The sequence below is a fragment of the Diadema antillarum genome, unplaced genomic scaffold, assembly GCF_040938485.1.
Source record: "Diadema antillarum isolate AM-2024a unplaced genomic scaffold, OU_Dant_1.0 seq00001377_RagTag, whole genome shotgun sequence".
NCBI lineage: Eukaryota > Metazoa > Echinodermata > Echinoidea > Diadematoida > Diadematidae > Diadema > Diadema antillarum.
Window position 1 is genome coordinate 832648 of NW_027272137.1, and position 25526 is coordinate 858173.

At 36.7% G+C, this 25526-nt stretch overlaps 2 protein-coding genes across 2 annotated transcripts; one reads left to right on the top strand and one right to left on the bottom strand.

Annotated features, from left to right (window-relative positions):
- Nucleotides 1-207: 207 nt before the first annotated feature.
- On the top strand, nt 208-8914 carry LOC139708848 (phospholipid scramblase 3-like). Its single transcript, XM_071620807.1, has 7 exons — nt 208-402; nt 1032-1170; nt 4485-4512; nt 5742-5862; nt 6578-6680; nt 7513-7571; nt 8876-8914. Exons 1-7 carry the CDS (start codon nt 208-210, stop codon nt 8912-8914), a joined length of 684 nt encoding a protein of 227 aa, XP_071476908.1.
- Nucleotides 8915-11587: 2673 nt separating this feature from the next.
- On the bottom strand, nt 11588-18488 carry LOC139708849 (phospholipid scramblase 1-like). The gene is made up of 8 exons (XM_071620808.1): nt 18341-18488; nt 17379-17456; nt 16311-16351; nt 15491-15621; nt 14208-14328; nt 12995-13097; nt 12490-12548; nt 11588-11666 (listed from the first exon to the last, which is right to left on the bottom strand). The coding sequence occupies exons 1-8, from the start codon at nt 18486-18488 to the stop codon at nt 11631-11633; spliced, it is 717 nt and encodes a 238-aa protein (XP_071476909.1). The 3' UTR covers nt 11588-11630.
- Nucleotides 18489-25526: the final 7038 nt, after the last annotated feature.

The following is a 25526-nucleotide window of genomic DNA, read 5'->3' on the forward strand; positions in this document are numbered from 1 at the left end:
AAAGTTTTGTGAAAGGTTGAAAGATCCAAACTTAGTTAAATCTTTTGACACAATGAAATCCTAAGTGCAGGCAATTATTTCTCCGGTCATTTCAGTGTGATTCTGAAGTTGCTGGGGTGTTTTTTTTTTTCAAAGCAAGGAACTCGTAACCTTCCGACAATTTTAATAGATATTGATATTTTGATTTGCAAGGATCCCAAGAGCAGCATGGACGAACAAGACGAAGGGCAGAGCGAGAAAGACCCGCTGCCACCCCCGGTGGATCAGGCACCGACCGCTGTGTCGCTTCTGCAGCCATGGATTGAAATCCCCCTTGCAGGAACCAATGAGGCTGTACATATGCCAACCTCAGGCCGAGGGGCTGCTAATATGACCTACAAATTCTCCTCCGATGCCCCAGAGGTACGTAAATTTACTACTTAAGGCCTCGATCCTTCGCTCTTTGTATTTTTCAATATGTTTATGATAATATTTACTACTTCATTGCAACTGATTGATAAACTGCCCTACATCGACGTAAATATACTATATGTATCTTGTCCGCTGACTATACATAGTGAGAATTACTTTCTTCTTTTTGAAGTGCACGGTCATTCCCTTTCCCTATCTTATCTTATAAATCCATCATGGTATAAATGTAAAGACCAGTGGCCCATTGCATAAAACTCACCATTGAATTTCAATGGTAACTACCGTCAAAATTAGGCGTCACAGCCAATCAGCATCAAGAATTATAACATTTACCGCTAATTTGAAGACTTACCGCCAGAAAGGAGCGGTAAGTCCAGCGGTAAAGTGTTTTATGCAACAGGGCCCAGATGTAGTAAATTGATTTTAGCTGTTGAAAAGAAATCATCAAATTATCTTTGATATTATGAATCTCGCGCCATGTATGTACTCTTTTTTACGTGAACATTATTGCTATCTGCGCCATTATATACTTACATCATTTCTTGGACATTATCGGACATTCTTATTAATATCTCTCCTATTTTTCTCCTTCTTTCTGATAAAATTGACAAACTTGATAGACGGTCACCATGGGGTTGCCAGCACCTCCTGTGGAGTGGATGGACAGGCCAGCTGGGGTCAGTGGATGTCCCTCTGGTCTCGAATATCTTGCCCTCGTCGATCAGGTTCTCGTACACCAAGTCGTCGAGCTTTTTGAACGTAAGTTTGAGATGACCATTTATTGTAGACATTGTGTTTAATTCATGAGTTTATAGTACTTATAGCATCTCCATCACTGCACATTGCATACTATTATCTGTATAATCTGCTATTTTAGAAACTGATTCTACATCCATATACATGAATACTGTTAACAAAGTGTATGTCACTGAAACTATCAAAAGAAATAAAGAAAAATATAAAAACTCTACCCTCAGTACGATACGCTACCCCCCCCCCCCCCCCAAAAAAAAAAGGCAGACTGTCGAGATGTCGATATTTTGCCATTATTTCATTTATTTGGATTTGGTCACTTTACACCATTTTGAGAGGAAAGTTGAAAATTTATCATTTCAAATCAGCTTAGATTATCTGTTGTTGTTGTTGTTGTTGTAAAGAAAGAACGAAGAGAGAAAAAAAATTGGGGCCCTATACAAATAATTTGCCCCAGACAATACTAACTTAAACACACATTATAAATCTTAGAGATATTAAACAAGAATATTAATTATACCATGTCTCCACGTGGGAGCTCATATCGTCTCCACGAGGGAGCTCATAGATTATCTGAAGAAAAAAATGTACTGTATAGTTTGTTGTACAAGCTATCATATGTTTTACCTAGGTATAGTGAGCAAGGATTTAAAACTAGGGTGATTTTTTCTAATATCAACAATCGCATTGATCGTATAATCTATTTCCTTTGCTTGATATTATCTGGTTTCGAATATGACATAAAAGCTTTGATAGATAATATTAGAGCAATTCGATTCGTGTAGACATGCGTGTATATACTACCCAGTATTCTGACTATTTTCATTGCCTAGCCCAGTTTTATGACAATCAAATAAGAAGATGTTTGTATTGCAACTGATTGACAAATTGCCCCTCACCGTTGTAAATAAACACGGATTATTCGGTGTTTCAGTACTATAGCCATGATAAAAATCATGAGAATACGAATACATGGGATTCGAACCAACAACCTCATGAAACTTGTCAGACAGGACAGTGATGGTTCTGATTCCTTATAGCAGCGGGTACTGCGCACGTATTATATTCAGATTAATGCACCGATAAAGCTCAGTTTGTCAATGATACATGTAATAAAAACAACTCTGCGCAAGAATGATTGATTTGAAGTTTTCACTACTCATTTTCAATTCCAACCACAGTTGTGACTCCATACGAGTTGGAAAATAAATATGTCATCAAGAATTCTATGGGACAACAAATATACTACGCTTTTGAAGGTAGGCCTGATTTTCTTTTGTGTGCAACGTTTTATTTATATTTATATGTACATGTATCTTATCATTCTAAAGTTCATTATGCTTTTACGAATCAAATTTAATGATGATGTCCTCACTTCACAAATCATTTTCGGGTATCATCAAACAACTATTTATTACTGCTTGTCAGTATTTGTTAGGGGACAGAAAAAACGAGGTCATTACTAATCTGTCTGCTGATGCCATTTGTTCTGTATCATCAAGTCGAATCCCCTTTTCTCCCCACTGTAGAATCTGAAACGTGCCATAGGAATTTTTGTGGAAACCAACGTGGATTTACGCTCGGGTTTTTAGACTACACCCAAAAGGTATAATAATCTATCATGGACACGTCATGCAAAGATCTACTTGTCTTTCGTGTCCTCTTTCATAAAACACACGTCATGTCACCACATCTAGTAACAGAAATATATACGGCAAAGCGTTCAGAGTGGACCTATTAATTTCCAATAAACACTGCATTTTGCAAATTAGTACTCTCTAAAAGAAATCGAGTGAAAATATTCACTCTCAAAGGAGTGAATACAAAAAAGAGTGAATTTAGAGTGAAATTGGAGTGAATTTCGAGTAAAAATGTTCATTATTCACTCATTTTGGAGTGACCTCAGGGATCACTCGAAGATTTTGGAGTGATCCCTGACGTCACTCTAAAACGAGTGAAAATGAACATTTTCACTTAAAATTCACTCCAATTTCACTCTAAATTCACTCTTTTTTGTATTCACTCCTTTAAGAGAGAAAATGTTCACTCGATTTTTTTTAGAGAGTAACTTTGGAATTTATCTTTTGTGAGATATACAGGTATAAAACAGTAGAGAATGTCTATTGATACTGCGCTAAAATGCCTTTCTAATTTTCGAATCAAATAATGTGAAAAACCTCTGGCTAATTGAGTAAAGTTAATGATGTGAAAGACCTTTGGCTGATTAAGCAAACGATGTAAAAGACATTTGGCTAATTAAGCAAATGCTGTCAATAGGACTGTTATAGCGTTTTATTTCTTTTGATCATATACTGTCTTTTTTTAATGTAAATGCATAGCAATATTACAAGACAATGATGATGGTCACATGATGATAATGACAATGCTTAATATAATATGATTGTAGAAAAATTATTGCGATAGTGATGATAAAGTTTATAATTATCACTTTTCTGGAATAGCATTACGATATAGTTTCTTAATGTCTATAATATATATATATATATATATATATATATATATATATATATGTATATATATATGTATATATATATATATATATATATATATATATATATATAGGCGTAAGACAGTATAATTAGTATTCCACGGGAGACATAACTTCTTCTTCCTATTTCCTTTATTTTGTGTTCGAGCTTTCGGCCATGTCGGCCTTCATCAGGATCTATACAGGCAGCTGACAGGCAAACAAAATGACAAATGTGCCACTGCCAGTGATATTTATAACATGACTTACATGTATGTGCTGTAATGTTATAAATATCACTGGCAGTGGCACATTTGTCATCTTGTTTGCATAGATCCTGATGAAGGCCGACACGGCCGAAAGCTCGAACACAAAATAAAGGAAATAAGAAGAAGAAGCTACGGCTCCCGTGGAATACTAATTATACTGTCTTACGCCTACATAATGTCTCCGTTGCACGACCTGGAAGTTTAAGCGTTGGCACAAAATGTTTTGCATATATATATAGTGCGATGATGCTGATACTCGTACCGTACGCCTCTGTCATCTTAGGAAGAATTATAGTCGAGACAATGTGACGATGACAAAAGATGTTGCAGGAAGCCGGCTAGCTTTTGTCATCATTACATTGTCTCGACTATATATATATATAATTTTTTTCCACAATGACCATTATGACCAATACTTCTCTCCTTACTTTGATTCGTACATCTGCGACCATGTATACAGGAGGTGATGCGGTTAGTTCGCCCTTTTAAGTGTTGTGCTGGCTGGCCCTGCTGTGCTTGCTTTAATCACTGCGCCTATACCATCGATGTGGAATCACCCCCAGGAACAGTGATCGGCTCAGTCAGACAGACGTATGATTCTAAGTTTGATCTTTCGACTTAGCCCCACACTCATTGGTATTAGCAGCTGAAATTAATATATGAGAAAAGCTGAATAGGTAGGAAGATCGATATAGATACAAACCAGGAAGTAAATGAAAGGTGCATAGACAGACAGATAAATACATACCTACATACACACGAAGATATGCATGTACATGCATTTATCTATATAATCATGTGTATATAATTCTATTGATTGTATATCTATGCATATTAATGTATTGAAGTATGCATGATAAGTCAACGTATGTTTTATACCTATACGCATGTGAGTACATACAATCTGAACAAAGAAATACAAATTTCATATATACATAATAATGATAACACATTAATCTATTTTCACTAAAAGTCAGAAGAAAAATATGTTAAAATGTCGCAAGCGTTCGCGTAATCAGTCGTCAAATCGATTTAGCATTCTAGTGGAGATCTTCAGTGGAGATCTGGACCCTCCTAAAACCTTAAATTAAAAACTTCAACCCCTGTGGTACTCTTACAAGTTTTAAGTATCGTATTGATATACACATGATATGCACGCTCATTTAAAAGATGTAAATAGTACGTAATATCATAACGTGTTCATTATATTATACTGGTACTCTAAGAAGGCGTTGCAAAAAAAGTCGAGCTGCAATAGATTGCAAATATCTATTGCAAATCTTGTATTTGATAGATCAACTGCAACTTGGAATCAGTCGGAAGTAACCGTTGCAAGAGCTTGCCATCAATTGCAAGTTAGAATTAATTTGCAATCAACAGCATCTTTCCTGTAAATAGCAGAATCGATTGTACGGTGCAATTGATTGCAAATTTGCGATAATTTCAAGACTTGCGATTGATTTTGAGGATTTACAATTGATTGCAACTTTCTTGCAACGCTCCCTATAAGAGGTCAACACACTTTGAAAGAAGGCTGCTGGATCTCTGCATCGGCATTGTTTCTCATACTCCATATTATGAATCCTGCAATCACGCTGTTACAGTGGAAACTCAGCAAAGCGAGATCCTTTGGCCCAAGATAATTTGTTCTTTATATCAGACATTTTGTTTTATAAGTAGCCAATAAACAATACAAAACAAAGAAATGAATTTATTGGGACCGGAGAAATTAGTTTGCTAAATCGGGTATTTTGTTATAAACGCCTATCAGATCTCGTTGTATCGAGTTTTCACTGTACTTATTTCTGTCCCGGATGTAGTCTCAGCCCGTGGAAGGTTCACCTGGACATCCTCGATCACCATGGTAACACAGTTCTCAAAGTTCGGGGACCCTGCTGTCTCTGCCAGGGGGTCTGCTGCACGGAAGACGTGAACTTTGAGGTGTCAATTATCTCTTTTATATCTCTTTGTCTTAGAGTCACCAACCTATAACTCTCATCCTCCCTCTCTCTTCTCTCTCTTTATTGTCTTTCCTTTTGTCTGTATATTTCACTGAGTAACAGCAAGTTTCGATGTGTGTGTGTGTGTCTGTGTGTGTGTGTGTCTGTGTCTGTGTGTCTGTGTGTCTGTCTGTCTCTGTATCAGCACACATTTACCAGTGTTCAGTGCCAGTAAAATCTCAATCAGGCATGTGGCTATTGTCGCAGTGACATGTGACATGAGTGACATGAAGCTATAATATCTCTCATTACATTCGTAAATAACTTTGTGCCGAGGAAGAGTTAGTGGATTGGTACATACGTGTAAAATAAATGTTACTCTAACAGATAAATGACTGTGTACCTTGTGAAATGTTTGTTCATATAAATCAACTGTGTAGGCTACATGCAGTAATCAATCGAAATGTGATGTGCAAGTGGCGTCACAATCAGGCCGTCCGTTTACCACTGCTGATCTCTACGTATAGTACGCTGTCCTCGTGGATTCGCGAACGTTGAGTGAAAACAGAGTAAGTTTGTCTGATTTCACTCGATTTGAGCTGAATAGTTACCACTGCTTTCATTTAAAACGGTGTCTTGTTTAGGCAAATTCTTTTCTTAAGGCGAAATAATCTGGTCTTTTTATTAACCTTAATGCTCAATCCGCTTTTCTGAAGGTGAAAACCACCGACTTGAAGCATAACATCGGTGTGATCAGCAAGCAGTGGGGAGGATGGATCCGAGAGGTTTACACCAAGGCAGATAACTTCAGCATGACCTGTGAGTATATATTTTTATTTCATCGGTTTCTATTGTCCAAAGAGATATTGCTAATGTATGAGCTTTTTGTTTCATGTTGCGGAATTAATGTAGGAAGCAACAGGTTGTCATTACACAGAAATTATTACTGCCCTCTTGTTTGTGGACCTAAGCGGGACACCATTTAACTCGAAAAAAAAAACCCAACAAACCATTGCACAATTTGTAATCACTACACCAAGTCTTGGTTTTGATGACATACGAGACTATATTCGATGACAATTTGCTAGTCAGTAAATGCTAGATTGCTCGTGAATTCGAACCGAACAATCTTAGATAATATGCGTTTATAAACGATTTAAAGGTCCTGTTTACCTTTGGGAGCAGTGATTTAAAAAATGTTCAAGATATCACATATGATGCATACGTGTAGGACTGTTGTATCACAAAACATCCTACCATATAATATTTTCGCAATAAAACCTAAAATGTAAGGAGATATCAGTATTTTTCTCAATAAACCATAACTGTAGACGGTTTAGTGTGGAAACATTGTTATTATAACTATTGTTCACATTTTGTGTATTTAACAATACTGAACATCGATTATACGGATTAAAATTTTTACAGTGGGTGTTTCTATCCCTAAATCACATTTTAGAACTATTTCAAAGCACTAACGCTGGGTTTTTGTTTCATCTGCAAGTGGTAAATTATGCCTTTAAGAGAACATTGTGTAGCATGGTAATCATCTGACGTGATATATAGCTTTGGTGATCTGGGATGAGATGTAGTATTGATGAAAATTTCCTAAATTTCTGAAAACAGGGTTTTTTTTCACTCTCCCATGCAGTCCCAAAAGACTTGGATGTGAGGACAAAGGCGACATTAATGGCCGCCATGTTTTTAATTGTGAGTATACCATATTATATCTTTTGTTTATACATGCACTGCTGCTGCATAGAGCTTTGAAAGAATTATTCGCAATTATGCGAAAAAGGTATAATAAGCTAAAAATGAACAGTAAAAATCTATAAGCACACCCGTGATGATTTGGTAAGAAAACAAAAACAAATAAAGACTATAAGGGGAGTAAGAAATTGTGAAGTTCTCTATACTCTTTGCCAAAACAATTCTCTAATAGTTTATACGAATATACAAATGAGTGAGCTGAAAAGACAATGTTATTCCTGGCTGAATGACTTCAGAAAATGATCAGTCAGGTATCAGTATTGTAGGATTTGAGACTTGGCCATAAATGCGATTGAAAAAAAAAGACTTTCAAGATTTTGTGTACAAACAAAATGGCATGTCATAAATGTATTACAACGCGTTTTACAGCAGCAAGCGTATCTCCAGTACTAAAAAGAATGTACAGGGTCACACTCAGCAAAAGAGCGGCAGGGGAGCAGCAAGGTGAGTAGCGGGGTGGGGGTGGGGGGAAGCAGGGGAAGCAGGGGGTTGCAATCTAGGGGGCAGTTAGTGAGGGCAGTGCCTATATATCAGGGGAAGTTGACCCTTAGCCCTATTTTAATAGTAACGCCTATATCATATTATGATAATACTCTTTAAGAAATGATTTTGTTGATGAATAACAAACCTTTAAAAGTTTGAGGTAGAAAAACGCGTAGGAATGAAAATACTCATTATTTCGATATCTTTGAAGAGATATCTATGAAGAAATATGAAGAGACATATATGAAGAGATATGCGTAAAAGAGTATTACACAGTGCAATTTACAATGAATGTGGTTGTTGATGTGCCTTTTTTGGTTGTTCGTTGGCGTTTGTAACAATTCTTCACTAATCTAATCTTCCTTTATTGATATGATATTCTTTGCATTGTATAAGGTATCTTCGTGTATCTATGTGTAATTTTTATTTTGTAAACGGGAATTATAAGTCTTCGGACTTTTCACCCGTCTGTGTGTTTTTGATGGCAATAAAGCTGATCAATTTCAATTTCAATTTCAATTTCACAGAGCAGATTTGGTTTTGCTTATAGGGTTTTGCTAAGGAATTTATTTTGGGATAGATCAATTTAAATGGGTCATTAGATTCATCTCCATTCCCTCTACAGTCATTCAACTCTGTGTTGCGTCCGTTTTGGCATTTCATGTGGCAATTCTTATTTCGCATTACTGCAGGCCCAAAATGCATCGTCAATATTTGCTCGTTTGTATTATCATCATCATCTCAATACTCACTTTGTATAGGAGTTTGCCTACTTTGAGAGAAAGAACCGCCGTCGCTAAGGAAGAAGTCATTCTTTGCTACGTCAAAGGACTCCATGTTTTCCTCGCCAGCTGCAAGAATGTATCCGCACTTTCAATTGTATGTTCTTGAGATTAAGCTATGCTACATAATTATCATTGATCTATGATTATTATTGTCAGCTTACTGATGGAGATTATCTATATTGGTTAATAATGTCAGCTTGTTGTGCCCGCTTATGTAACCGAGTACCTCTACAGGCAACTCCCGTTATAACGAAGTCGTCTGGACCGACAGTTTTCTTTCGTTATAGCCGAAAAAAATAATAAAGTATATAAAGATGTCTAATTGATATTTTGGGAGCCTGAATCATACTACGTCGTATCCGAAATTTTGTTATAACCGTGTTCGTTATAACGGGAGTGCACTGTACTATCATTCACGATTCATTGAAGCATCAGTGGCCACAGTTGTCGGGCTTGTTGACGGACCGCACTTGATTACTAAGTGACGTGTGTGTGTGTGTGTGTGTGTGTGTGCGCGCGCGCGCGTGTGTGAATGCTATTATGATTATTTATGTTTCTATATCAAAATAGTTCTCTACTGAACCAATCATTAGTATTGGTAAGCTTGTTGTAGGTTCGATGATGGTATATACTTGATTGCTGAGTATCGGTGGCGACGATTTCGTGTGTTTTTATGTGTGGTAGGCCTGTATAGACAATATTAAAATGTCCCTGCGATCCAAATGCATGTGGTAAGAATGATAATGACGTTAAGTTGTCACTGAAGTCATAGTGTTCTCATTCTCAGCCGATTGTTATTATGTTGACCTCTATTGATGCCTTTTGGTCTGTACATTAAACCAATGCACTAAACTCTTCGTGAAAATATGCAGCATATGTTTTTAAACGTTTTTTCTTAATGTTTTCTGCCCCACTTCTAAAAAGAAAGAAAAAGAAAAAGAAAACAAATCTTCCAGATCATCTATATTCATATTCCAGCGTTGACATCCTTCTCCTGTATCACTTGAGCTGAAGAGTGGTAGTTCATTGCAAAAATTTGTCAGAAGAATTTGCATTAAAAAAGTACTTGTACCACTGACGTACTGAAGTGCAAGTAGTATATAGTAAGGCACATAAAAAAACATGCACACTCGATGATCCTAGGTCCTTGATACAGCAAAGAATATTTATGTCATCCTTCTCTAATGGTTTTGTAAAAAGACTAATTGACTGTGAATCAAATACAGTGTATGGTATACGTGTCGGAATATCCACTTTGTATTTTTTTTTTTCTTCAATGAAGCATAGGATGGGCTGATAGTCATCAAGCTGCGTACAGGTTCATTCCGTTCATATTTGCGACTTCTCTTCTCCAGTCAAATGCCAATTGCCACTGACTGTTATAATCCTCGTGCTATCACCACCCGTCCCGCTATCATGCGATAGCCGACACAGTGACACAAATACGCCAATAATGAGTCCGAGATGAGAAAGTAGACACTTTAAACAATCGAATATGGCTTTATTCAAACACTTCAGATGGCGATATCTTGTAATTCTCTGTAATTCTTATAAGCAAGTTGTAGTGTTATGCTTTCCAAAAATATTGGCAAGCTCATGATAAACTTCGTTCCAACTTGCCGGTCAAAAACGATACGTTGACCATTTTTTGTTTGTTGTGTGTGCTTGTGTATGTTAGGGATGGGTGCGTGTGTGTGTGTGTGTGTGTGTGTGTGTGTGTGTGTATAGACATGATAGATTTATCTTAGTTAGAGCCGATGGAATACACTACTGTACTATGGTGCGATACTGTACAAATGAAAATGTTTGAGTTCTATATACCTAACAGCGTCCTTTAAAGTGGCCACTAAATCTTCCCACCATTCCAGTTATTGACTATAGACTCTAACTGCTTGTTATATTTTGTACGACATATGAATTGAGTGTTGTATGATGATGATATTAACAGTGAATGAGATAGAATCGCTTCATCCCTCTTTTTATCGTGATTTCGAACTGATGTCAAGAAATTTATGAGGACTTTGAGAAAATGTAGATGAACCTGATTGTGATTTAGTTAGTAATTCAATATTTTAACAATGAAATTGAAAATGATTAAGTGTGCAGTCTGAACAATACCATATTATGCAAAATGAAAAAAAAAAATTTAAACAAATATTCATACATAATATAACCCTGTTTTACCTTGTTAAAATACAAATATAAAGATGTTATCGACTTAGGAAAGACACGCCTGTGACTGTATCTAATAATAAGGTTACTACATTGTACTGCAAACATAATTCACACAGTGCATTTCGTTGAGATATCAACTTCCATGTAAAGACTTGACCATGACGGATATAGGAAAGGTTCGATTACTCACAAGTAAACAGTTTTTGTGCGCGATTTCGTTTTTAAGTACGTTCCTCACTATACATAAGATGACTATGTTGTATACATTACATTAGCGTCTAAAAGTCATTGACATGAAAATGTGAATAAATGTTTATTATAAAACATATCTGTCTCAACAATTGTCACGTTTTGGTTTCGATTCCATCTTGTGTCCCTCGGAAGGAGAGTGGTCAATGAAATTACGTTACGAGAATGATTTGACTCCTAGAGTTATCAGTGAGAGTCCAAAGGCTATAAACATCCAAGGCGCACTCCTTTCGAAGTCTGGCAACGAGTCAAAAGGGGGCGCTGTTCGTGGGAAACGTTTCTTTCGTATCCTTGGAGGCACTTGGTTTTAGCTCTGGTTCTCTTGCTCGAAGAACATGAATTCCTGCAGTTTGGGCGAGAAAGCACATTAGGTTGCGATGAAATGGATGGATGATCGGTTAAAAGATTATTCATTGGAATATTGGTGGGATTGTACCGTGGTTCAAAATAAAAGGCTTACAAACAAACATGATATGAGAATAAAGTCTGCGCGTTTTTAATTAAGGGTTTTATGAACTGTAACCTCTACTTGTATGAATAACACGAACTTTTCACTCGAAACACTGTCATCGAAGCTTGCAAAATATTGTCTTGAAGTTATTTTCACATACAGCAGTTTTTATGAAAAGAATACGTTTTCCTCGAAATATAGCTTCTGAGATGATTCGTTGCTGATCATTCCAAAGTCGACTGTCGACAAAGGATTATTTTGCCTTCGAAGGAGACAAACAAATTTAATTTTCAATACCGGAACAATAATCTTATTTCAACCATGACCTGAAACCACCACTTATCAAATCGGTGGAATGACTCATAGGAATGAAATCGTTTGAAGTTATGTTACAGTACTTCCATCTTAATATACATCAAGTAGAGTGTCGAAAGATGGTATAAAATCACGCGTTTTGGAAATAGCAAAATGGCTGTCGATTTAATATACCATATATGACGCCATGCACCTTTCGGCAGGATGGTGAAGTAAAATGAAAATTTCGACTGATTCGTTGGAAACGATTAACACACGTGATCCCATAGGGGGCGGTTTAGCACTCTTCATCACTATACGAACTTTGCACGCACCAAGAATTATCATAACGTCGAACTGAAATCAAGCTCTAAATTGATATGGTCTAAAGGCATTAATCGTGATATTCCGAGGTACTCACGAGCAAAAACATGGCTCCCAAGACAGTTGCCTTTGCCTTCACGTCAAGGTCCAGTGGGACTGAGAACAACAAAATAAAACAAAATGAAAGTGAAGAAAAATAGATACTTAACAGCGAAAACAGCAGCAATCCTGGAAAGAATGATTAATTGTCATTTCATATGGGTACTGTCATAGTGTAACTAAAGTTATGTTTATAGTGCGATCATTGCCATGATTGTTATGATTATCACCAAGATCAACATCACCACCATGATCATTCAAATGTCGAATTCTAATTGATTGATCCTCGGATATTGTATCGCTGTCTGTTTTGTGTGTGTTTATTTGTGTTTATGTTTTATTCGTATGTGTGTGTTGGTGCTTTTGTGTGTCTCTTTAATCAGCCAGGCCAAAGCTTTGAAAAATATTATTAATACGTCAAGCATCAGATAATACATCCCATGCAAAAACGCGGGAGGAGGAACAATATTTGAGGAAGGGGCGCGAAATGGAGTAAGACTTACAGGTGATGGCAAAGTTGTCTGCTCTCGTGCAACACTCTTTGAAGCAGCCAGGCCACTGCTTGGCGATCACTCCTAGATCTGTCTGGAGGTCGTTACTCTTCAACTGCGGCATGAAATTATCAGAAGGCAAACATATATCTTACTTTTACTGAAATAAGAAATCTATGCAGATAAACACAAAACATTGTCGACGGTCATACAAATTAATACAAAGTTAACAACACTAAGGATTTATCATCTTCAAGTTACGAAATAAAACAGCAAACAAGTGATTGACATGAATGGACATAGTGTAACGAAACATCCAGACATTCAGGGTGTTCAGGGTCATATTTTCTTTCTTTGTATCATGCTTATTGACGAAATTGTATCATATTTACGATTTTTTTTTAGATAGAAAAGGCACCTGGCTAAGAATTGCTATCCATGAAATACCGATTTCTTTGTGAGCAAAGGATTGTACGTCTTGTACTATTACAAAAGCCCTGCGACAAGATATTTCTATCCGTTATTGTGTTCATTCTAACCTTCCAACACATCCTTATCACAAAAGTCGTGTTGTTCCCCAGAAAATGATTAAGCTGCGGGAAGTCCTTGTGTAATACAAACATAATACTGAGATAACCGTCCAGCTTCCAATGGAATTTTTTTACTGTACCAGTGAAGACCTATACCTACTTCGTTTCAGTTTCCACAATTCCTTCGTTAAATATTACTAGCCCTTAAATTCCGGAGAAACCCCTTAAACTCAGCCTGATATTACATTACTGAGCTGTAGATATGCGACGCTTATCATACCACCGGGTTATTATATAGGTTAAAAAAAAAACTAAACTAAACTAAACTAAACAAAGAAAAAAAAATACTTGCTCTGCACAAGCGCAAGACAGCTGTTTCCAATGTCCAACCCTACATCTGGGCCCCCCTTTCTTATCAAACGAGGGTTATGATTGATCCTGAAAGTGAGATAACTGACCCATTTATCAATACTCAGTCAACTATTAATAGTCTCTTTTTAATGAAGGACTTATAATCAAATTCAACTTCAAACTGATTGAAAAGTTACGATTGATGTATGGCATCATAATTTCTTTGGGGGACTTCAAGTAATTATTGATATCTGAGACTGATAATCATAATCTTTGATAAACCGGGGCCCAGATCTAAAGCTTAACGAGAGATGGAAAAGAGCTTCCAGTCAGCTGATCCTTACCCTGAAGTCAAGGTCACCTTGGCAACAGATCGCCTGGCAGAAGCAGCATGGTCCACGGACCTTCATAACAGGGTTCATGTCGGCGTCCATTATGTCCATATGTGGATACCACCAGCTCCGACTGGATAAGTAAACGGTATAACCTTATAAACAGTCTGTTACAGAGTCTGATTGGGTGCAATGTCCTCACCCCCCCCCCTCCCTCCCTTTAGGTAAAAAGGAAGAGTTTGACCAAAAATCGGTTTTAAGCGCCATGAATTCTTGAACACTTTAAAGACCATCAGATAATAACAAGGAGAAAAATAAAATATTTCCAATGACACCTCACTTGTTGCATAGCAACGAATATAGTTACTCTTGATTTCATATATATATTTTTAGCATGTTTAATCGACGATAATGGAGGTAACTCGTTTTACGATAAAACTCTTCCTATATTAATGACGTTCGAAAACAGAGGGACTGTGATCGCGGATTGATCCCAGTCAAGCTGTAAGACATGTGGAGTTATTAGTATACGTCATGATGGGACTATGGTACTCTTGGACTAAAGAATCATATTAGCATACGGTATGATACTCCACTATCACTGACTATAATTATGGAGTATAGTTTAAGATCATATTACGATTATGCTATATTGTTGTTACATGTATCATAATCATGATCCTGTCCGTCTGTGGTAATCAACCTTCAATGTTAGCACTGATCTCACAGGAGGTACTGCAATCACGAGCTTCTCAGCAGCTATATAATTAGCTAAATAATTACTCATATTTTGTACACTGGAGTAAAGCATAAGGACATAACGGACAAAACACTCCGTCCTTAGGGACGAGGCAGACTCCAAATTATATCCCCTATCCCACATCAGTGCTCTTACTTGAAAAGCAATTGCATCAACCTTTAACACTACTGTTTTATTAGTTTATTTGTTAATTATTTATTTATTTATTCATTTATTCATTTATTTACTTACTTACTTACTTATTCATTCATATAGATAAATTAACATTTCTGTTTTAAAGCCTTCATTGCTTAACTTATGTAGATTATTTGATTTGTCTCTCCTTTTCCCAGATGTACAAATGAGTACCAGGGAGGGAGAATGAAACATACTGTGAGACGATAAGTTGAAAGAAGAGAATGCTAAAGGAGAGAGAGAGAGAGAGAGAGAGAGAGAAGAAGGGTGCAAAGAAAGCAAAGAAGGTACAAGAAAAGAGAAAGAAGAGGTAGGAGGAGGAGGAGGAGGAGATGGATGGAAAGGGAGAACGAGTCTTCACCTCTGCCTGGCGTATCCAATGACGTTTCCTGGCGGTGCTTCAACCTGGATCCGGTAGGCACAGACATCCGAATTGGCGCACCAGCAGCAGCCAGCGCAGCACTGAAACGGACGCGTAATCTTGATCACTTCCTGTCAAGACAAAGGGGACCAATGGAATCAGCCAACACAGATAATTTGGTAAGCAAAATCAATGGAATCATTTGTATGACACGCAATACAAACCTGAAACAATTAAGTTCCATAGCCATTTGCTGTATGCTCATGATAACTAATGTTTCAAAAGAATCACTTACATTATGACACCATCATTGTTTAATTCATGATAAATGGGAAGATAAAGGAATCTGAATCTGGATACGAATCTAACATTTTCCTTTGTAAAGAGCCGGGATAATTTAGAAAAACCATCCAGCTCTATGATGATGTATGTTCAAGCTATCAGTATGCGCTCCTAGCCTTAGAAGCATATATATCAATGATGAATAATTCAGTGTAATATAATAAAATTCAAAACTGTAAAATGTCGCATTACAAGTGATGTAATGGTTGTTTGCCCTATGATAAAGTGAATTCACACCATAGTGGTCGTATACGCACTTTTACCAAAATGTTGTTGTTGTTGTTGTTAAAATGTATTTATTCAGGATAAAAAGTTCAGCAAAAGCTGTTTTACAACAATGTCCTGTATTAAAATAGATATAAAAACAGTCTCAAATGCAGTTTCTAATGCAGTGGATTTCATGCATGTCATATATAAATTGAATCGAATTATTCAAACTGAAATATCAAATTTAAAAAAAACGCAGTAAAATACATACCTTCCCCATGTTGTCGACGATGTGCAGCAAAAAACTCGATTCTTTAACAAAAGAAAGAAAAGAGAAAAAGATGTTCCGTTTCCCAGATTAATTCAAAGCTATGAAAAATTTAGAAATTGTTCTATTTGTTTATAATGCTTATAGCTATGAAACTGTAGTATGGTAATCGAGTGATATTCCAAACATGCCAAAGGTCCGTTATTCCCCAACACACAAATTCTGTATTCCTCGCTGTTCGTTTTCAACGTCGGAAAATGAAGTAAGGTTAATAGTCAAAGGTTCGTTAATTAAAAGATGAAATAAGTTTCGTTATTCCGAAGGTACGCCTATCAAAAAATGAAATAAGGTTCGTTATACCAAAGGTTCGTTTATCCAATGAAATAAGGTTCGTTATACCAAAGGTTTGATTGTCCAGAAATGAAATTAGGTTCGAAATGACAAACATTTGGAAATTTTCAGAGTATATTTTTGGGTTGAAATTATGTAATGAGTTATTCATTATACTTCACCCCCCCCCCCCCCCCAGCATAGTCGGCGTCAGTGTGATAAAAGATGAATTATATTCAGGGCTGTTTAATTATATTCTGACCTATGTTAAACCAATGATTACATGCTAAAGCTTTGGAGGGGTAAAATTATTGGATTTTTATTTCATGCAGAAAGATTTAAAAATCGTGCACGTAAGTACCTCACCTGTGATTGCCAAAGATACGACGAATTATGATCACGCAAGGAGCATATTGCTTATTGATATCTTCCCGAAGAGGTTTTTGGTTTGTCGTCTTGTGTGTGTGTTTTCCCCTTCTCAGAATTACTTTCCAAGTAGCTCGAACAAAAGTGCTGACTACAGTTGATCGAAATAATATGTTGAACTGAACCGAATAAAACTGAATCAATTCATCCGAATGTACACAATGTCACACACACACACGCACACACACACACACACACACACACACATATATATATATATATATATATATATATATATATACAGTGTATATATATATATATATTTCTCATAAAATTCACACCATATATACCACTGAATATATACAAAACGTTTACCTTCAAAAGCAAAATAGATTTGCTGACCCAGTGAGTTCTTCACGGCGTATTTATTTTTCATTTGAATGCCAGTTACAGCTGTGAGGAAGGAGATAAGAATTAGAAGAAAAAATTGGTGTAAGGTGACTCAGGAACATTGACATAGACATCATACTGGACAACTGAAATGATTAAAAGATATTAATTTTTGAAAGAGCGAGACAATTGAATACGTGAATATAAGAACGGCCCAAGTCCAAATTTAGCTATCATCTTTGGAGATCCTTAGTAATGGCAATGCAGATAATCAATCAAAGGATTCAATCAAATCTTTTATTTGAATTTTGTATGCATAACATTCCCATAAGTGAAATATGAAATTGAGAAGTTATTTGTTGGTGTTTTCTCCCTCTCGAAATTCTCTCTACTGGATTTGTGTTTTTCTTACATTCAGGTATTCAAATATAAGATATCTTGTATATTTCTTTGTGCCCTTGAAATTAAAAATCAATGTAAAAACTATAATTATAATACCAAAAGAGCAACTGAAATATGCGTGGTCAAACAAAACGCCAGTATCAAACAGTAACAATGGTGAAAGAAAAGAAGAAGTGAAGCTACTTGATGATCCGTTTGTCGCAACAAAATATATAGATAACTCTAGTAAATTAAACGCCCTATAACATGCATACAATGATCTCCATCATTGGGGTGGTCTTCGAATTCATTCCTGGCATTAATGGTATACAGCATACTCTTGATCCGATAGGTGCAATATAATCTCCTAAAAGCCAACATCATTGTCTGTAGTCGAGCGTAATATGGGTAATATGAGTGTTGTTGTTTTTTTTATCTAGAAATAATCATCAATGCATTTTGTATGATTTTGGAATATACTGTACCATGCAGCATGTGATCAGCAAAAACACGTGATAAACAATGATTATGGTCGCAATTACATTGAGTTCTCTATATTAATCTACCTTCAAAGACTTCGACCAGCTGATGAACAAGAAGCTGATCAATCTGTAGAAGGTATTCCAAACCCGGTGGACAGCTATCCGCACCCTCCGGTCGATCCATCCAACGGGATTTCTCTGGCTGCATCTCAACCTGCCATTTTGTTTTCATTGTCACGTGTACAGAAGACAAAATTACTTGTACAATTTATCATGTGCGTGTACGTTAACATGACTGATATCAGATAAGCAGATTTTTATTTTTCCCTATAAAGAACTTGCAAGAATTTTGAGAGGAAATCCACCCAAAAATAGATAAACTTCACAAGAAAGAAAAAAATATTCCCTATAATAGAACGATAAAAAATGACAAAAATAGGATGAGAAATAAGGAAGATATGACATTTTAAAATTTCACAGTTTTTATTTTCGGAAAGCGTTTTTTGACCAGTCCACATGAATATTCAAGTCAGCAAGTTGACGATGTCATGCTCTCAAAATCTCTTATTCATTTCATACAAAAATGACAAAAATCTCATATTTCAGCTGTATAAATATAAAATTTGTCTTAAACCTGCACCCAAAATAAAAAGGACAAATGTTAACTGTGATATATCTTGGTATGGGAACATGTTTTTACTTGTATTAACTAAGAATAACAAATATTCCGAATTTCTTATATAACATTTATATGAAAAATTGTGAGAGTATGACATCGTCAAGTCACTCATTTCAATATTCATAAGGACTGGTCAAGAAATGTTTTCCGAAAAATTTGAAACTTCAAAGTGGCATATCTACCTTATTTCTTATCCGATTTTTGTCATTTTTGCATCATTTTGTAGGGAATATTTTTCTCTTTCTTTTAAAGTTTATTTATTTTTGGGGTGGATGTCTTTTGAAAGCACTGGAAAGCTGGTTCTGCAGATGGGCATTCAGCTGCTCTGTGTCAAAACTTCGGTAGTACTCTTATCTCATTACAGAAATGAACTGTTATCAAACCACTTGTTCACGCGCTGTTTCTTTCAAATTACCTGTTAGCATCACTAGGTTTACATGATATGCAGAATAATGTTATATGTAATCATTTGATACGTTCGATTAACACACATCCACTCACAAACAAACGCGGAAATTCATGACCAAATTAAACCCTGAATGGACTGTCCTTATAGTCCTCAAATCAAAACACATGAAAGACTAAAAGTCCCGTTTTGTGGCTTTCGAGAGTAGTCCACGTAATCACGCAATGAGCATACATACCACTCCCGATGCCATCTTGTTTGGGTTGTGCAATCCTCCTGGTCAGAAACTAAGCAGAGAAGAAGACCACTATCAACAGAGAAGAGAGATAATGAAGATTAGTTATATAGTGACCAGATGAACTCTGGCACATAGTCCGTAAGCCTATATGACATGTCTGAGGAGTTGTGTCTACAAAAGTCCCCTTCGGGCGTTTGGCGGGACTCAAAGACGATTATGGGCGTATGTATATAGGGCCTAATTATCTCCATGACGATTTATGACGAAAGGGGAATTCACTCTGAGCGCATTTTCATTATGTGAACAAATGACAGTGAAGTTTGAGAAAATTTGAAAACGCCGATTAAAAGTGATGAATCTTTGAACTTTTATTTAAATCCACGTGCCGCTATCGCTTGATGGGTAGGCTGTAACACAATTAGAAAGCAAATATAGAATGAATTGAACAAAATATAATTTCTATGAAAAACACATGGGTATAATAATACAAATTATGAAGGGTAGTATTACTCCCCTGCCGTCTGATGGATGAAAAGGCAATAATGCTCTTCATCTATATACCAGAACAAATTAAAAATTTAACACCTCAACATTCAAATGAGTTTTGTGCGTATCATTGTTCATGTCAGCATTGATTTTGTGCGTTCTCATTCTTCGAACGTAATTGATAAATATTATCATATCTGTTCGAACGTAATTGATATATAATAATTATCATATCTGTAAGATCAAAAAAGGTTCGAATCATACGCACAATCATTATATTGTTTTCGGGCGAACTATATGCGTCATAACATACAAGATTAATAAGGGATAATGTAATCAGAGAATAACTATGTACATAGAGTCCAGGATGTTTGGAATAAGAAACTTTGATGTCATGCTAACCCATCACACCACAGTGACAGATAAGAGGGGGCGCACCGACCCCGCGCCCCTCTTTATTTTTTGAAAAAAACAAAAAGAAAAAGAAAAAATGGGGGCGCCTCCCCTATGCGGAATTCCTGGATCAGCCCCTGTACCACAGGATGGTATCTGGGACCGACATGGAGGAAAGGAGCCCTCTAGTCTCTCTCAATAATTCTTATCGACATCGTCATTGTCTCATATTGAAAAACGAAACTCTAACGCTACATTCTGAATCTAAATATGTTAAATATTTCATCTTCAAATTAATTTCAACTTAAGCACATGCTAAGGACCTCTTGTGTAATCAAGAAATAGCGGATGTACATCCCACTTCTATCTGTCTGTGGTGTCAAACCGTTATTGTGCTACCAATGCCATCGTTCAACCTATGTCTACAGTCTCAGGTCTTCTGTTCTACCTTCTAGATGTAAGTCTTTTATTCACAAGGTCTTGCTACACAAGGAAACTATTTCCGTGGAGTGATAGCTCCTTGGTAACTCTTACCTGCAAATATTGAGATGGTATATTCCTCAGAGCTGACAACACCCAAAACAGACTTGTGTCCAAACTGGCTGCATAGGGTATACGTTCTTGTCGCATTCAAACCGCTCTGGCTACTACTGACATGTTAAGACTGAAGATCATAGTGTCGAAACAGTGCAATGAGTATAAGATTTGTTCCATGATTATCTGGTTGATCATTAACTGCAGTTAGCTGGGTTTTTTTTTTCTTTCATCGCATGTACTGCAAACGGAGCATTGCGAACGACGGCATGTGATATCTTTCGTCGATCTTAATCACTTTAATCAGTGGAATTGTCAATATCCTGTTAGAAAACTCATCTCTTATCAAATCACCAGCTCTGATTACGATAGCCATTGATATAATGTATTTATTACAATCTTGCACAAAAAGTGCGAGTGTGACAGTATGTGCGGACAGGACATTAGAAATTTTGTCACATTTTACTCGTGCTATCCTCAAGAGTATAGTGTCCTATCCGGGCTAGAAACAAACATACAAACAGAGAAAACAGAATGCCTAGAGCAGCACATTATTCATAACATACTTCACAAGATAATAATAATCATCACAACTACCATCATCATCATCATAATCACATGAAAGTTTCTTATTATTATCGTTATCATCGTTGCTATCATTGTCGTCACAACTGTCATTATCATAACCAGTATAAGAGCAATATTATATAAGAATTACACTTCAATATACCTTATACAAATCTTGCAAGAATGAATGTAGAAAATCACATAGGAAGTGAAAAAGGAGTGTAATAGTGGGAGTGATCTACATCAGTTACTCTCAACTCAAACATATCAGCCATAATGCAAAACCATTCGCACGCATTCACACCGTGTATAATCACTAATTATATCAGTGAGAACTGCGCATCGAGTTCTTGTTCACAGCAATGACAAGAGCTGAGGTATACTCTGATACATTAGCAATGACGTAACATCAGAGTACAACATCACCACATCCAAAGCTCACCTAATATAGGGAACGACTTAGTCAATATGGAAATGTTTGTTTTGTTACGTGAGTTTAACTCTTAATGTGCCAGGCCCAAAACCCCTAACGTGCCAGAGGTTTTTACTTAAGGCCAGAATGTATCGAAACTGGACTGACAATGTAATTTAAAACTGCCATATCTTTCAAACTATCGACTGTTTTGAATTGAGTTCTACACAACAAATATCAAGAAATGATTGTTCTTTCGTGCCATGTAGTCAGTTTTCCGTAATATCTATCTGAACTTGAAATATTGCAGAAATGAATAATATCATCAAAAAATTATTGGAATTTTTTGTGTAGTATGAAAAGAAAGAGTCAGTCGTGGTTTTTCTTCAATAGAACGCTCCCTTGACTCTGTGAGAAAGTTTTAGAGCTACATCTCCCGTTTCAAATGATAGCAAAATTGTCTTCTAGAATTGTATGATTCCAAAGATACAAGCGGTTTATTTTGTCTTAGCAATTTCTCTTTCTGCCTCAGTAATTCATTCCCAAATCTGAGTCCTTTAGTCCCAGATCCTGTATTTGAAACTAAACTAATTGTCCCGGGCCCTGGAAAGTGTCTTTTGTCCACTTGAGAAGGAAGCACCCTCTAATCCTTCTTTTGTCTATGCGGACTACGGGCGGGCGCACTCTATTGAAATCGGCAGGCCTTTGTCAGCGAGGATTTGTGCGCGCGCAATTCCTTGGTAACGGCGGAGATCATCCGAGTACTGATTGAGTACAATACACACTAGCGGTTGCTAGGGGCAGCTTGAAGGATGAACATGACTCCTGATCGAAAGCGAAGATGCTGCCGTGATCTGACCGATAAAAGTGCACACGCCTTCCGGTTTTTATTTGTCTAACGCTGTATCAATCAAGAATGTTGATCCGATCAACCTATTGCCAGCCACTGTCCATCCGATCACAACATTACCAAAATGTTATAACAAAGTTAATTCACGGTAGTATACCACTTTTGTGTTTATTGCCAATCCAGAGAAATCAAGGTAAAGTGGGTTTGGCTAGAAAACCAGTTCAATCTCAGCACCACGAGGTCAGTCGCTCGGAGCAGCACACCACGTGCTTGTAAGCCCAGCGCTGGTGTTTGAAGCCATGTGCGTGCAACTGAAAAGCTCACCATTCATTTCATGATTCGGTAAAATAGCGCTACGTTGGGAGGAGCCCTCTCATTCTCGAAACGATCATCTCACTTTGAAATAGTAAAGTTCAATAGCGCTGTACCTGTGAACTATGCGGCCAGAGTTGTGAAGTAATTGAATCTTGCAAACGAATGAATTCAGTCAGATTTGAAATTTCCAAAAGCCCGATCAGAACAGCGAAAATAACAACGAATTGAGACAAGACACTAAAACATGACACAGATAAACAGTGAAAGGAAAGGCAGCTTTACACATATCATGATGAAGGAGCGAACAATGCAATTACATTCAACAAAATCATTACGGTACAAATAACACTTAAAAAGAATCAAAAGCCCCCTGACAGTAGGCCTGATCTGCATAGCAAAATTGGTGACAAGAAGACAAAACTGTAGGTGCCGACAAGTATAAAATCACGTTTTACATTGCTGGTATGCTTTTTCAATGTTTGCTGTCTTTGATTGTCTTTAGTCTCATTCGCCGTGAAACATTTGATTATCTGAATATGACATTATTCAACGGCACATTCCATACTTTCACATGGCGTCAGAATTCTCTATAGCGCCTGCCAATATAGGTTTCATACCGAGCGATTTGTAACCATCAGAATTATTTTGAACGTTCATGGAAATCATAACATCGATCACTCTACTGTTGAAGTTCCTTCATTGGTTTATAATAGCCGATGGATGTTAGTTCCGTACTTGAATTCGTACCTTCATTGCGTTGTGACACAGTTTTCATGAAGCAGCATCATCCGACATTTCTTTCTTTCTTTTTTTGTGTGATCTCCAACACTGTTTTACTCCAAGGACTGAACAGCGGGATCTGAGTTTGAAGTTTTCAAAATCTGCATGCTAACAAATAGTTTGATGTTACTTTGCATCCTCTCTCTCTCTCTCTCTCTCCCTCTCTCTCTTATCTAAAGTCCTACGTAATAATAACTTTGATGGATTTGCTTGAGTTTGAACATTTTCCTCTTCACCTGCGACTCGGGGAAAATAACACGTTTCTATAAGAGGTAGGATAAACGATAAGCAAAGCTCAACAAATAACATAAATGCGTAAATATACTTTAATTCTGTGTCTCACTGAGCGATGAATATTTGGAAACCTATCAAATTATAGGTTTCGAGCTTCCTAAACAGTTGAAATCAAAATCAAACAAGAAAACCCGTTTGCGAATTTGATATTGGCTGTCTACGAATTACTGATCGAATTCTGTTCTACTTTATCGAGACTGTGCTGTAGGGATTGTGTCTGCATCATTGCTTGGCGATAAACGATACAGCTTCGATTTTTGTTATCATGAAATGATAAATAATTATTGATCATTTTGCGTGGTTGAGTAAACAATTTCTATAATACACCAATCGACTGTCGATGGTTCTTTTTTGTTTGTTTTGATTTTGTTTTTGTTTTTGGCCAAAAGAAATAAGATAAATATTCTTGACGTTCGCAACGATTCTGGTCGCTAATTCGAGAGTACGTAGTTAGAGACATTTACTGTTCCCATAGCCAATGTTATTTACACGCTATTTATAGCCGGAAAGCTACAAGAACCAAAACATCCTCCAAAATACGGCAGGACAATGACAAATTTTACGGATACGGAGATACGCTCAATGCGTGAAAACTAGTTTTCTTCAAAATGTATAGAGAAAAGAAGAAGCAACATAATAAGAGAGAAGGCATGCCGAAAGAGGTACAGTATGAAGACCAATTGAAGAGAAACCCTCAAAGAAAAAAAAATGCAACCGTGGACGCAAGCACAAAAACAAAAACCAGTACATGGAAAACAACATAGTTTGACTGATTTTCACGTGCACATCGTCACATACATATAGAAAATCAGGCTCTATAATGTACTTTCATATCGGTGGAGTAAAACCAATACAGCCAGTTTGCGCTAAAATTACAGTTCCAGTCACTTTCGTAAGTTTGAGAAAAAAAAATCGGTTTTGGGTCAAAACCAGTGTTGATTAGTATTTGTACTATTTGCATGTCGTCGCTCAAAACAACAGCTCTATTCGCTCTTTGCGAACGCTGCCTACAATTTTTAAACTGAACTAAGCAAAATAATGTTCATCTTTTGCGATCTATATTTTGTCTGAAATTCCGAAACACTAGATTTCTACTTTGAATTTCATTTCGCTTCGAACTAGGAGAAAGTAATCACGCCAAAACAAACTACGAACTACGTGTGGTACCAAGCGGCATAGTTTACAGGTCTACTTTCCGTTCACTGCACACGTGCATAAGACAAGAACAAAAGCGTCTTCTTCTTTTGTATGCTAGCGTGGGGACGATTAGTGAAGTTCACCAAAATAAAAGGATGAAAGACTTGACCGACGAACGC

What these genes read in the sequence shown, in the direction of transcription:
- LOC139708848 (XM_071620807.1), top strand. Translation starts at nt 208, where the DNA reads ATGGACGAACAAGACGAAGGGCAGAGCGAGAAAGACCCGCTGCCACCC. An exon ending in ATCGGCTCAGTCAGACAGAC is followed by an intron (nt 4,513 to 5,741) that starts GTATGATTCTAA and finishes TCCCGGATGTAG; the next exon opens with TCTCAGCCCGTGGAAGGTTC. An exon ending in AGATAACTTCAGCATGACCT is followed by an intron (nt 6,681 to 7,512) that starts GTGAGTATATAT and finishes TCTCCCATGCAG; the next exon opens with TCCCAAAAGACTTGGATGTG.
- LOC139708849 (XM_071620808.1), bottom strand. Translation starts at nt 18,488, where the DNA reads ATGAAAACAAAATGGCAGGTTGAGATGCAGCCAGAGAAATCCCGTTGG. An exon ending in ATTGGATACGCCAGGCAGAG is followed by an intron (nt 14,329 to 15,490) that starts GTGAAGACTCGT and finishes TTACTTATCCAG; the next exon opens with TCGGAGCTGGTGGTATCCAC. An exon ending in AAGGTGACCTTGACTTCAGG is followed by an intron (nt 13,098 to 14,207) that starts GTAAGGATCAGC and finishes TTCATGCCGCAG; the next exon opens with TTGAAGAGTAACGACCTCCA.